The sequence below is a fragment of the Maniola jurtina genome, chromosome 5, assembly GCF_905333055.1.
Source record: "Maniola jurtina chromosome 5, ilManJurt1.1, whole genome shotgun sequence".
In the NCBI taxonomy this organism is placed as follows: Eukaryota; Metazoa; Arthropoda; class Insecta; order Lepidoptera; family Nymphalidae; genus Maniola; species Maniola jurtina.
Genome location: NC_060033.1, coordinates 15,673,107 through 15,687,462, shown reverse-complemented (window position 1 = coordinate 15,687,462; position 14,356 = coordinate 15,673,107). Strand labels below are relative to the sequence as shown.

Genomic DNA, 14,356 nt, shown 5'->3' with positions numbered 1-14,356 from the left:
TTATAGCTTGAGTGCTTCATTAGTAACATCTAAACTAGTACTCATTGTACATACATAGTTGACTGCATGTTAGTCTAACCCTTAACTGTAGGCGGAAACCTTAGAGCCGATGGAAGGGAAGAGCCCTTACGTGACCGCGCGGGCGGTGACCACTCGCACGGCGACCACTCACCACGATCTGGACACTAAGGCGAAGACCCAACAGATGGAAGAGAAGACCGTGGCTCATACTCTGACGTCATCGGCGACCAGGCAGGAGCAACGGGTGCTAACTCAGGAGGTTAAGACGACCGTTACCACTGGCGACAAGGTACACTAGCCACACATACTACTTATTGTAGTACACGTCACGAAAGTTGAAAATGTCTATCCGTTGTACGTGGAATTGTAAATTCTGTATTTGCTTCATTTGAATTTCGAACATAACATTCGAATGACGTTATCAGTAAACTTATTAAAAGTTCGAACAACTCGACAATGTTAATACATTTCGATTATGGAAACACTACAGTAAAATAGACGCATAATATCTATTTTAATGCAGGGCCTACGCAGCAACGTCCTTTTTCAACTTTCGTGACGCGTACTGAGATACAAAGTCATTCTCATTGGCACGTTCTTGGTTTGATTATATTAATTTCAGTTTTTGACGATGATATGACCCCTTTAACTTTTGTTATTTTTCTTGGTTTTTTCTTTTGCTTTCGTATGGCAGCTTTTTCACGCTAATATTACGAGCGAATGCGCTTAACGACTTGAGGAACAGCCGGCTTTGAATTATACTAAGGGTGGCTGTCAATTAAAGCAAAGCGGAGCAGAGGCGTGTTGAGCTGACAGTCAGATTATCGATTAGTGATAATTTTCTAAACATATATTTCAGAAAATTTTACTGGATATATTTCGGAGAGTGTGCCCTAGAACTTTTGACCTGGTTCCTCTTTTATCTTTCTACTATCGTACCGCAAGTATCGTCAGGGTCTGCACCCGTACGTAGTCGAAATTACACTTACAAGTACGAAGCGCTTTGCTTCCTCGTTCCTAATTCGAGCTAGAATATGGAAACCCCTTTCGGCAACAGTTTTTCTCTACACTTTTAATATATTAAGTTAAAAGTGAATAGCTATCTTCTAGGCAAGCGTGTTCCATCTTAGGCTGAATCAACACTTGCCACCAGGTATGATTGCAGTCAAGTGTTATAAATAAAATAAAAAAATTACCTATATATCACGTCAACTTTTCATAATGCGGTTGTTACACACCTCTCCGCTACGCTCCACTAGTGAACAGGCACCCTTAACATTCATGTACAACAAAATATATTCTGTGTCACGTGTTTTTTTCGATTGTTTATGAGATAGTAAAAAGGTCGATATTCTCAAATGTTTTAAATAATATCGTCAAAATAGATTAGTAACTATGGCGAAAAAAATATATATAGTACTTATAATATTATAACGGTTTCTTGTCTATGAAAATTAACATCAAAGTTTGTGTGTTTACAATTTATAATAAATGATTAATATATTTATTAATTATTTATTTGCACACCCTGATTTCATGTCCAATTTATTTTTTAGCAATTTTCTATACTTAGTATTTTCTGTAACTCTACAATTAAAAAAAACTTAAGTCTATTTATGCCATTAAATTAAATAATAAAATTGAATAGATAACGAATTCTCTATAATATATCTGTTGTAGAAAGGTAACAGTTATTCAAACTGATTTGAAAAAGACAATTTTTTTACGTAATATAAGTGGAAAAAGCCGCCATAACTATGCATGTCTGATTATGTTCTAATTTGATTTTTTCTCTCTCCTTCCTACATGGACGATACCTAACGCATTACGCATGGTGTGAACATCGAATGGCCCACAAAACGAACGCCCATCCGTGGTAACACTACATCTCACCACATTTACGAAATTACTCGAAAACTTGGCATTGTTACACTAAATGCTCATGTTAACAACAACTACAACATTAATCGACTATTTTTTTATTATTTTTTGCCGTAACTGGGCGTTTTATGACTTAATCAAAACATACATTTTTCGCCTAAACTGGGCATGTCACCATGGATTAACAACATTACCCCATAAACTCATCAACGCACTCCATGTCATGGCAACGTCATGGCACAGCTAACTAGACGTGGGTCCGAGAGCTCGCTCAGCAGCGGGGATTCCGGAACGCCTATCGACTTCGAGGACGGTGGGGAAGGACATTATTACGTCACTGTAAGTATTGATAATTTTATCTGTCAGTTTCTTTGCATAATTATGTTCGGAAAAATAATACCAAAAATAGAGTCTGATAGATATTTCAGGTCAAGATTTTACATCAAATCCAAATTGTAAAGGTAAATAAGATTGAATGCGTGTGTGTGAGTTAGAATGTTCCAGGGTTATTTTCGAAAATGCATTCATGGCATGCACGTGCATTTATAAACTTATACTGAAGTGATCCCCAAGTCCAGTTTAAGAAATTAGCTCTAGTATCGACTAATTTGTGAGTTATAGTCGATACTAGAGCTAATTTCTTAAACTGGGGTCCAGTTTCAAGTAAAGATTTTTATATAAACCTGTGAGAATGATACTGCCATTGGCGCAATTAAAGTGCCATAAGCCTACTTTGTCGGATTAGTTTACAAATTGCGAAAAACCAAATTAAATTTGAATTTCGCGGGCAGACCCGTCGCATCCACCTTAAAAAATAATATCCATTTTCAAATCCAAGCGGACTGACATTTTTGAAAAAAAAATATTGAAGTTTCATTTTCCCCGTGATGTACACATAAAAAAATTGTTTCAGTATTTTTTTTTTAGATTCGGTCAGCCATCGTTTGAGTTTTATGTTACAAGTTGACACTGTAACTAATATATCTATATGATAAATGAGATGATTTAGCTAAACGGGCATCACTTCCGCACGTTTATTAATGCAATGCACAAAAGCATGTTTAGTTTTTATTCCTGCATGGAAGGACAATGTGAATAGTAGTTCACTTTGTTATGTTTGTGATGTTAATTTATACTTTACATTTACCTAGGTTCTTTTTTAGAAAGTTTCTTTAAACGTTAAAATTAATAAAATTTTATTTAACAAATTTTCTTCTCAGGTTTGTATTTTTTTCTTTTCGTATTCGAGTGTTGTTAGTCGGATTGTATGAAACCATTCTGGTGTGTACGCAGTTCTATTTAGAGCAGTGTTGTTTAGTTTATTGCTCAATTTTATGTCTTGAAAGATTTCTTGGAAGCTCAATGTGCATTTTGAACTATTTGATACGGAGCAATAAACCTTAATTTTTCCCACCTTTACAAAGTAAAATAATCTGATTTTGTGAAACTGTTACTGATTCAAAACATCTGTTTCGCCTTAAAACTTTGTAACGTAATAAGGTGTTACAAAAGTACCCTATCTAGTTGATACACCTAGTCCAGAAAGGGCGGTTTCGCTGCAAATCGTTTCGCGCGTCCCGAGTCATCGCGCGAATTTAAATAGGTATACTTAAATCATATTCATACACCAGACTTTAAACTTAAAAATAACGAAACGGAACGAACGAAATCAGGTATAACTATTTTTTCAAAGGGCATTCCAAACGCGGACCAAGGCATCCTCCCTTTTCTTACATCCCTGTCTATCATATAGTATTTTATATTCCACACCCAGTTTCTGGACAAGGTCGTATCGGTTCATAGGTATGTGTAGCGACGCAGGCGCATGGGTGTGTTGGCTCAACTCGTGCGCCGCGGCCGTTGGCTGAGTCAGGATGGGTTTGATTCAACGAGCGGTTCGCACGCGTACATCGCAATCTTAAAAATAGTAACGGGCCTCTCGACCTTACGTACCAACCAAACTCCGTTTGTATGAAGGATTTTAGTAAATAAACTGAAGAATATATGTATGTGAATATAAATGTAAATGGTGACTGTATGTCGCAGGAGCCGGGCTCGTACAAGACCACCACGACGACGACCGCGATGGGCAACGCGCCCTTCGGCAGCATGGTGCACGGCGCCGCCGCGAGGGTGAGCAACAGCTATATTTCACTCGAAATTACAAGCGTAAATTAAAAATTTATAACACCCCCGACAATTGAAGGTTGAAGGTAACTAGAAAAGAGCTGATAACTTTCAAACGGCTGGACAGATACACAGATACGTCAAACTTATAACACCCCTCTTTTTGGGTCGGGGGTTAAAAACACTAATAAACCCTTCTCATTCTGAAAGAAGACCAATTTTATTAGTAACTATCCTACAACGATCCATGATGACGATGAAAGGTTTTTTTTAATAAAATTCACAAACAAGTTAGCCCTTGACTGCAATCTCACCTGGTTGTAAGTGATGATGCAGTCTAAGATGGAAGCGGGCTAACCTGGAAGGGGTATGGCAGTTTTAATTAAAACCATACTCCTTTAGTTTCTCCACAGCATCGTATCGGTAACGCTAAAACGCACGGCTTTGCCGATAGAGTGGTAACTAGCCACGGCCAAAGCCTCTCTGATCTGACCAGAGATTTAGAAATTATAAAATTCCAAACTCCTGCGGGGAATCGAACTCGAGTTTCTCACTAATAAGATCACAGCGCTTACCACTGTGCCAGGGAAGCTGTAAGTAGTTGGATAGGATGAGGAAGATGATAGGCTTAGTAGCTGTAGTATGTTTGAATGCGATGTTCGGTCGGCAGATGAGCACGGGCCCGCAGGTGACAGAGGAGGAGACGGTGGGGCCGGACGGCGAGGTGGTGTCGTCGCAGACCATCAGCTCCAAGACGCGCACCGTCGAGACCATCACCGTGAGTTCCATCACATACATATGCTCTTCTCACTGCCAATATCAATGGATACTAGCCGACTACTCAGACTTTGTAAGAGAAGCTGGGGAACTTCTACATCTATAATTTTTACTATATTTAATTTATTAAAAAGCACTCAATACGGATTCAAAAAGCGCTGCTCTACTATGTTAGCATGCTTTTCTCTTATAAAACTGTAAGTAACTCTTGCCGTATTTCTGGACATGAGTAAGGCGTTTGACTTTGTCTGTCTCAGGTTACTATTAGATAAATTATATAGCTATGGTAGAAGAGGAAAACCGCTAGATTAGATACAAAGCTATCTAAAAGACCGTAACCAATGTGTGGTAATAACAAAACCGTTGGCAACCAAAGGAAACAATATCAATTTAGCTATAGACGCAATGCGTGTGGAGTACCATAAGGTAGCGTATTGGGACCTTAACTTTTTTTTATATACAACAAGTTTTGTGACTGGAAAGCTCATAGATTATGAGCTCTACTCTTGTATAATCGTACTTAATAAATTATGTAATAAATTAAATTATTTTTTAAGTTCTTAGTGTTTACGGTTATCGAAGTCGGTTTTTGTTTTTTTTTCATACGTGTGTCTTGTTTCAGTACAAAACGGAGCGTAATGGTGTAGTGGAGACCCGCGTGGAACAGAAGATCACCATACAATCGGACGGCGACCCCATCGACCACGACCGCGCGCTCGCTGAGGCCATACAGGTATGCTAATTTTTTATTTTTTATTTACAGACTAGCGCTTGGCTGCAATCAAACTTGCTAGCAAGTCTGTCTGTCTGGCTGTCCTTCTGGTCTGTCAAGATCAAGGTAATCAAAACCTAGAGGGTACTTCCCGTTGACCTAAAATCATGAAAGGCAGGTAGCGATTTCTTATAGCACACGTAAAGGTAAAAGTTCCAAAACCGTGATGTAATTACATCAGAAAAAAAACTAAACGTGAAAGGTATTTCTTTTACAATGGTACGGAACCTTCGTGTGCGATTTGACCGTCTTTTTTTGCAGGAGGCCACAGCGATGAACCCCGACATGACAGTGGAAAAGATTGAAATCCAGCAGCAGAGCACGCAGCCCTAACCAGGCAACCCGACCGAGCCGCCATCTTGTGCCCGCCGCGCACACAAGTAACGCGAAACTTTATATTATTGCCAGCTTGCGACTGCACCGTTACCTTTACTTTTGTATGGACACTACTCTCAATGGATACAATGTTGACTGTCCTTCAACCTGCGCAGTGGGTAATTTATCTAACTGCAAATGTCAGTTTATTCCTTATCACGCCACAATAGGCTTCGGTTTTAATAAGAGCGATGAATATGGTCTTCCATGGTCGTTTCAGGACCCAAAGTTGAAATCTTAAAATTTCTAAATAGGTTTCTATAGTTCTAAAGATGAGATATAAAATCTTAGCTACTCGAAATTAAAAGAACTGGTATTCTATATAGAAGAATCTTGCGTAATGTATGCTAATCTTCATTTCGAAAATCGAAAAGGGACACAAGGATAACGATGATAAAAAGTGAGACGCGACGGAAGGAGTGTCTTTTCTGCCACACGATTGGTTCGTCAGTAAACCTTTCGCTTACCGCGCTGCATGCAAGAACACCTTTGACTGTCATCCAGTAATCTTTTTAAAATAAATCGTCCACTGCGCAGGTTCAAGGTTGAGCTTTTTTCGTAACGCCAACTGTACTTATCATATTAATTGGTTTGTCTGTTGAATGTGAAAACTTCTATATAAATGTGTAATGGCGATATTTTGTGTGTTCCCATCATATATAATAAAATAATTGTCTTTCGCAAAAATGGCATATTATGAATCAGCTTATGAACTAAATTTAAGGTGGTGCGCTTTATACTATACGATTTGTCGTGCGGTACTTCGTTATAATTGTATAACAAATCAAATTGTATATTTAAACGTTATCTAAGATATCGTGTATATAAGAACTCTAAATGGGTGCGACGCGTTCGTACGACAAATAGTATCGTTCGACTTGTCGCAAGATGGCGGGTGGATCCCCTTGTTTATAATATTTGTATGTATGTATATGAAAGTACATACAGACAGGTAGATGTTAAGCGACGTAACTGCGAATATTAATAATTAAGTTATTATAACGTTAATATAATAATTGTCAAATTATTTTTTTTATATATTGATGTTGTGTCGAAAACGCACTTTCCGATTATTAATTAATATTATTATTATTGAATATTAAATGTTAAGAAATGCAATTCAGATAATGTAAAAATAATGTAAGTTGCAGCATTTTCAAAGTTTAACCGACTTCCACGGAAGGAGGTTCTAATTAAGCTTAGGTTAAGTGATACGTTACTGGGCTTTTAGGACGTGTAAAAGTTGCCATAGTGAAAAAATCGACTCGTTCGTTTCTAAAAGTGCTCACACGCGGGAATTTATAAATGTTTTATAACATTTTTTCTTAAATTACATTGTAAAATAACAAGAAATATAATGTAATGACCTAATATGACTTCTAATATAACAAGTGATGCATTTGCATTATATCAAATGGTATATAACGTTATGAAACATTTTAAAACTCTTGTGTGTAAGCAACATAAGGGTGTGTAATTCTTCTAAAGTTTCGATGTTAGCTTTAAAACATGTCACACGAGCAAAACCACCGTATTTAGATTAAAAGTAAATGTTTTCTCTCTCTCTATCTAATTAAAATCTCAAATGACAGTGAGGATGTTTTAAAAAAAACTCGATTGACCGGTCAAACTTTTAATCTTTAGGAACCAAACTTCGAATAAATTTTGACAGTAGATTTGTGTTGCAAATTGGTATTTAATACTACTATGTTCCCGCCTTAATTGGACAGGTGTCTTATGTTATATAACAATTTATATAACATGTTACATAGTCTGGAATCACTTTTAGTCCGCTAGAAGGGGAAAGATCGAAGTTTTTTATTCTTTGTTCGTGCATGGTTGAGTTTAAAAAGTTTGACGGATATTGGCGGCAACTCAGTCGGTTTGTAGTGCAATCGGGACCTAAAATGTTAAAAAAAAGTATATTTACGACATGTTGCTATAACTCCGCCTTTTCTCACGCGGCGAGGTGTGTTTTCATCGCTGACGCAACTAATTGTGTGTTAATATGAAAATAAATGAAAAATTTGCCTACATACAGTGTTCCAGATAATAACATTCGTTGCATTTTTCGTAACCTTTGAGAATATTGGGGATAACTATCTAAGCCATATAACTCAGCGCCTCTCTCTGAGACTCTTATAAAATTTACATAAAGGTGCTCGCTTCGCTTGCTTGCCTGTTTGCTTTGGTTTACATCTTACTTTCGTGTTTTAAAGTATAAAATAAAATAAAAAATCCTTTAAAATTTTTGCACCACCAAGCAGGCCTGCTCTGTGAGTAAGTTTTAGATAAGTTTTGAGCACATGAAAATGGCAATCTTTTCCCCGCGACGTTGTCCGTGTGGTTTAAGGTTTTAAGCATCCTCTTGGAACTTTTCAAAATCTTTTCTTAGTTTACGTTGCAGAATGGAGAAAGTATCTTCATGCAGAATTTACATTTTGCATCTAGACCCTGTGATTCGATCTATTTGTTGATATCTCAGTCCATTTCTCCTTTTAATAGGTAGTTAGTAAATATATCCAAAGACTATCTGTTAACTAAAACTTAAAAATAACGGTTTACGAAACGGTAACGAAAATATGCACCCATAACATTTTTTTTTTCAATATTCTTAACTAAGTCTTAGTACTATTAGATCGTTTAAAATATTTCCAGCTAAGACGTCTTAATATGGCAGGAAGTAATTCGTATTCTTAGTTTTAACGCAGTAGATATACATTAGATTAGTTGCGTCAGTCGAGAAAACAGGTTTTTAGACACCCCCGTGTGAGAAACGGCTAATTCTAATATATCTCACCATTTAGGTGCTATTTAGGGTTTAATGTAATTCTATGTCTCGTGTATTTAGTGCCGTATTTTTTATTTTTTTAAGCTGGAACTTGGACGGTTATACGGCTTTTGGATAAGTCGCTTGCGCAAATGTAAAAAAAAAACAACTAATATAACTGGACACAGAGGAAATGAAAAAATGTAGACGGCAATTCCCTGTGAAGCTGATTTCAATAAAATAAACACTCGATTGGCATAACTGGCTCTATAATGCACTTTGCTAGCTAAAATTGAGGAATCTCATTTATCATCCTATGTCGAAATGTTATGGCATTTTGACGCTCGGATTCGAATCTTGCGCAGGATTTTGTTGCAACTTGTAAACCACCATGACACAGTAATGTGGCTGTAGCTTAAGGTTTTGTGCATCCTAATCGATTTTAAATTTAAATAGTTTTCTGACGACATACATGTTATGCATAAATTATATTGTAATGCGTCGATGTTTTATATGTACGTGTTATTAATTATAAAGCGGGATTTAAAAAGTGACACGTTATATTAGTTGTTTTGTTTGGAAGCTGAGAAATGGCTTACACGGTCGATGTTTAGTGTCCTTAGCTGTTTATTGATAAGGCCAGAGGAGCATTTCGTACTGATATCACGAGCACAAAACTCATTTTATTATTGTACGAACATTTCTTTTTTTTCAAGCTTCACGGCTCTGGGTTCTAGTTCTTTTGAACCTAACCATCTAAATATGCATAGACCTAGACTTTTAGACTATATTTTAGTCCGTCATCCAAGTTTGTATATGTGGTTTACACAGAAAGAAAATTATGTGCTATTTCTTTAAGTAGTCATTTCTATAAGTAAATGCATCTCATTGTTATCTAAATTTCTCAAATGGTTTAATTTGTTATTTCATTTATTTATACAAATAAACGGTTCGTACAATAATAAAGGAGAAATTAAATGAAAACTCATTGCATCACCATTTTTTATATCAAACGACCGGACATTCCAAAATACCTGTGTATTTCTCAATTTAGATTAAAAATAGGTTTTTCTATCGATTTTATTTTAAATGAGTACCTATTAATTTTATATCTATTTTTTATAAGCATAGACAACCGGTTGTTTTTTCTCTGTGGGCGAATAGATAATACAAAGATTTATTTAAATCTTTCACGAAGCAGTACTTATCTAAGCATTTAACTGAGTTATTCATTGAAGTATTGAACTAAACACAAATTTTTGAAACAATATTTGCCAAATAAATTATATAGTTGTACAAATATATGCAAATGTCTCAGTAAATTATTCATTCTTTGATATTTTATATTACGCACTTTAATATTGCATCGAAAAATAAAATTAGTTATTTTCAAAATATACAAAGTACTTATGTCAATTAATTTCGATAATAGTCAAGTATCCATATATGTAATATGGTAATGTAGAAACTGGTAATTTAAGCTCAATTTCAAGATACTTTTGCTTTAAATATTAATATATTTTTTGACATCGAGTTTTGCATATGACTAAAGAAAAAAGATTGACAGACGCAAATAAAACTGTTTGGAAAAAGAAATTGTAGTCGATTACATGCGTATTTTCAACCGTAGTCGTGGGTTTTGTCTGGTGAGACTTGAGTCTTCGGTCGTGGCTACCTACCAACCAACTGAAAAACTGTAGCGCCAAGCGATTTAGCGTTCCATTACAAACATTATAAATACAATCTGTGTAGAAACTGTCAATACACTCGACTAAAATCTTAAGTATTCGTCGGATATAAATATCGGCTTCAGTTTTTGGCAATCTCTTCTCTGTCTATTATTTTCCTTTAGTCCGTGATTCGCCCACAGATAAACGGTACGATAGACGAAACACTGATTTTGTACAATTATGATTATTATATATAATTAATTAATATATTTCGTACATTAGATAGACGTAACGGATTTTTTGTATTACATTAAGTTTATAATGTTAACGCTGATTCAGAATCAGAGTGTAATTGTCTCTTTTTAAAACATTCGTAATTTTATTTAATTGATTGTGTAATTCTTGAATATGCGAAAAGGATGTTAATTTTTTTTTACATTAACAGAGCTCTCTCCGTCACTTACTCCATACAATCGTAGTTCCCATTTCATTTGAATATTAAGCAACCAAAGTCCATGAAATTTTGCAGACATAGTCTAGAAACTAATATCTGTGTCTGTGGTGTTTTAGATTTTTCTAAAAATATGTAGTTTTAAAATTACAGGGGCTCAAAGATTTGTATTTTTCTTTAAAAAAAGGCCCAACTTTGTGCTCGTTTTTCTAGACAACGAAGCAATTTAATGAAATTTGGAAAAACCACAGACCTAGAAAATTTAATGAATATTATGTAGTAAAAAAATTATCGTTATATATTTTATATTGTTATAATTATGTGGGAACTACGAAAACCAGAAATTACACCCAGAAATCTTGAAAATTTCGTGCTGTCTCGATTTGTGCAAGCGGGGTGGTGAAGTGCGGGGGACGACACGTGAAACTGACAGAAACGGACAGTCTAAACACACGGGCCACATTTAGACTGCACCCGACTCCAAACTTGTCGATAGGTCTAACTAAATACATTTCAACTTGCGTTAGACGTATGCGTTACCTACTCAGACGTTGCCTGTAGATAAAAATATGTCTCATGTTTGCTGGCAATAGCGTATGCATCAAACCCTGCAAGTTGCAACTCTCTTGCAACCTATTCCTCACGCAATACGCACAGCTTTAATATTATAATTTTTGACAATGTATACTATATGTAATGCCATATCACAGGTCACTCTCTGATTTATTGCTAACAATTTACTTCCAAATGCAAAGAAATCTAAGTGTGTTGAATTCACACTGCCCAATACCAGGACCTTAAATGACATAAATTCATTGATAAATAATCATATGTTGAAAATAAAGGAGAACCCCGTGTTTCTCGGTATAATGTTAGATGCAAAGCTTCTATGGAACACCCACATATCAACACTTGATGGTAAACTCAGCTCTGCTGCTTACACTGTTAGAAAAATTCGACAGGTACTGACGTGGAAACTGCAAAAATTGTATATTTTGACTATTTTCACTGTATTATGTCTTACAGACTCTTGCTATGAGATAAAGCGGTAGATATTGAGAAAAAAATGTATTACAGAAAAGGACAGGACGTGCAATTTATAATTTAAAACCGCGCGCTGCCATACATTAAAAATATAAGGAAATAAGTACCTTATCTATTATCTTATAGTAGCTTCTAAACATATTTACAACTAGCTAATGCCCGCAGCTTCGCTCGCGTGGATTTAGGTTTTTAAAAATCCCGATCCTTTCATTTCCCAGAACAAAAGTTGCCTCTCCGTAATAGCCCGTCCCCGGGATGCAACTTGTTTCTGTATCACGTAAGAATATTTAAACGGATTATCCTTTTCAAATCCCGAGGGATCACCAGGATTTAGGAATGCAATTTCTTACAGCATCAGGGTTGAGGTCAACGACAAAGTGTTTACTTGGTATAGATACCTTCAATATCAATTAATAATCGACACTTTTTAAATCCCATTAGCTTTAGTAGTCAGGTCCCCTGCAACATCAGGATTGAGGAGTTGGAATCCAAATTTTTTATTGAACAATGTCGCAAACTTTCTTTATCGATTAAAAAAACTATCCAAAATTACGCAGTTAGGTTACCTGCCAAATTTCATGGTTTTGAGTCAACGGGAAGTACCCTAGAGGTTTTCTTGACACACACGACAGACAGAGAGATAGACAACAAAGTGATCCTATAAGAGTTCCGTTTTTCATTTTGAGGTACGAAACCCTAGAAAACGTAGGAACGGCATTCCGAACCAGTGGTAAATTTTTCTGACCATCCAAAAACACTTTGAAGTTTACCTAAAAGTTTACAGGAATAAAAATTTATCATTGTATTCCATTCCATTTCATTCTATTCCATTCTGTTCAAAGATAAATAGATAATAAAAATATTTGTCACCGAAACAATAATTTACGATACATCGACCAATATCAATTTTACTGATGACAATCTGACTATTACCAAAGTGAACGACTACTATAATATCTATTATATACGACTAACATAATATGTATTATAAATTGTGTGCCGTTTGCATTCTCACTAGGTTCTCATTAAGTTTGTTTTATTTGGTTAAACTTTCTGGCATTTATATTGTTATGACGTTTAATTGGCAAACAGTCTGTTTATTGGCTGAAACTCAAAAATTCAGCCAATCACAACAAAGAAAATATTGTAATAATGATTGATGCAGCTTTCTGTAATTGAAAACAAAATATTTGACATTAACTTGAATGTGACAGTGTTTTCCGAATAGGGTTGCCAGAGGCCCCGTATTTTACTGGTTACCCCGTATGTCAGGATAGAGAAACCGGTAATTATGAAAATAAAATACGGGGCAAATAAAACTAAATATTTTTAGGGTTCCGTAACTCAAAAGCAAAAAAAAACTCTTATAGGATCACTTCGTTGTCTATCAGTCTGTCTGTCTTTCCGTCTGTCCGTCTGTCCATCTGTCCTTCTATCCGTCTGTCATGTGTTCATGAACAAATATTAGTATTTTCAATTTTCAAAGTAAGATAACTACATATATCAAGTGGGTTATCATATGAAAGGGCTTTACCTGTTCATTCTAAAACAGATTTTTATTTATTTTTATGCATATTTTTTTTAATGCATAACAGTTTTTGATTTCTCATGTAAAATGTCGAAAAAAATACCCGAATCGGAACCCTCGGTGCGTGAGTCTGACTCGCACTTGGCTGGCGAAACCGAACACTGACGTTATGTCCAGTAGAAAGAATATTTTCCTTTTGCGGCAATGCGTAGCCGAAACCCACTCGATATTGATCATGGTCGTAGCCAAGGCGGCGGGGCTTGGTTTGAGGATGTTAGCCTTTTTTTATACAAGTTAGCCCGTGACTTTAATCTTTTCTAGTGGTAAGTGATGATGCAGTCTAATTTCTTGGCCGTTAGGGCCATACTAACCATATAACTAGCCATGACCGAAGCCTCCCACCAGACCAGAAATTTTGAAATGGCGACTGCGCCTGGGAAGCCGTCAAAAACCTAAGCCTAAAATAATACTTACACTATTTCTTGCATTTGCTTACCAATTTTTTTTTGGAAATATATCAAACATTTCGCGCTCACTTCACTCGCGCTTTGAATTTCTATTACTTGGTGTAAGCCCCGCAATTTCGTTTGCATGAATTTAGAGTTTTAAAAATTCCGTGGGGGATTTTCCGGGCTAAAAAGTTTATGTCTGGGATGCAAGTTACCTCTGAATAGTAAGTACCAAAATTTTGGTAAAGAAGATGGGCCGTGAAAGGGTAACAAATAGATAGGCAAATAGATATACTGTCGTATTTGTAATATTAGTATGGATAGGGAGCTTTAAAAATAAAATCTTGCTATGGCTAAACTCGTTTCCCTTTCACTTTAATTCTTTCTGTAATTGAACCAAAAACACTTACGCTCACTGCGCTCGCGCTTTTTTATTGTTGTATTTTATCTCACTGTCAAATTGAAAGGCGAAATTCCACTAACCAGGTAAT

At 35.9% G+C, this 14,356-nt stretch overlaps 1 protein-coding gene across 4 annotated transcripts in view; it reads left to right on the top strand.

Annotated features, from left to right (window-relative positions):
- LOC123865501 (protein 4.1 homolog) overlaps nucleotides 1-10,395 on the top strand; it is an 89,078-nt gene extending 78,683 nt beyond the window's left edge. For 2 of the 4 annotated variants that reach the window (XM_045906554.1, XM_045906558.1), the window contains 6 exons: nucleotides 92-310; nucleotides 2,146-2,241; nucleotides 3,949-4,035; nucleotides 4,700-4,807; nucleotides 5,429-5,539; nucleotides 5,840-10,395. In XM_045906554.1, the coding sequence (XP_045762510.1) occupies nucleotides 92-310; nucleotides 2,146-2,241; nucleotides 3,949-4,035; nucleotides 4,700-4,807; nucleotides 5,429-5,539; nucleotides 5,840-5,911 (693 nt within the window). In that variant the 3' untranslated portion in view covers nucleotides 5,912-10,395. The remainder of the gene's footprint in view (nucleotides 1-91; nucleotides 311-2,145; nucleotides 2,242-3,948; nucleotides 4,036-4,699; nucleotides 4,808-5,428; nucleotides 5,540-5,839) is intronic. The other 2 variants (XM_045906556.1, XM_045906557.1) reach the window with 2 other exon arrangements.
- Nucleotides 10,396-14,356: the final 3,961 nt, after the last annotated feature.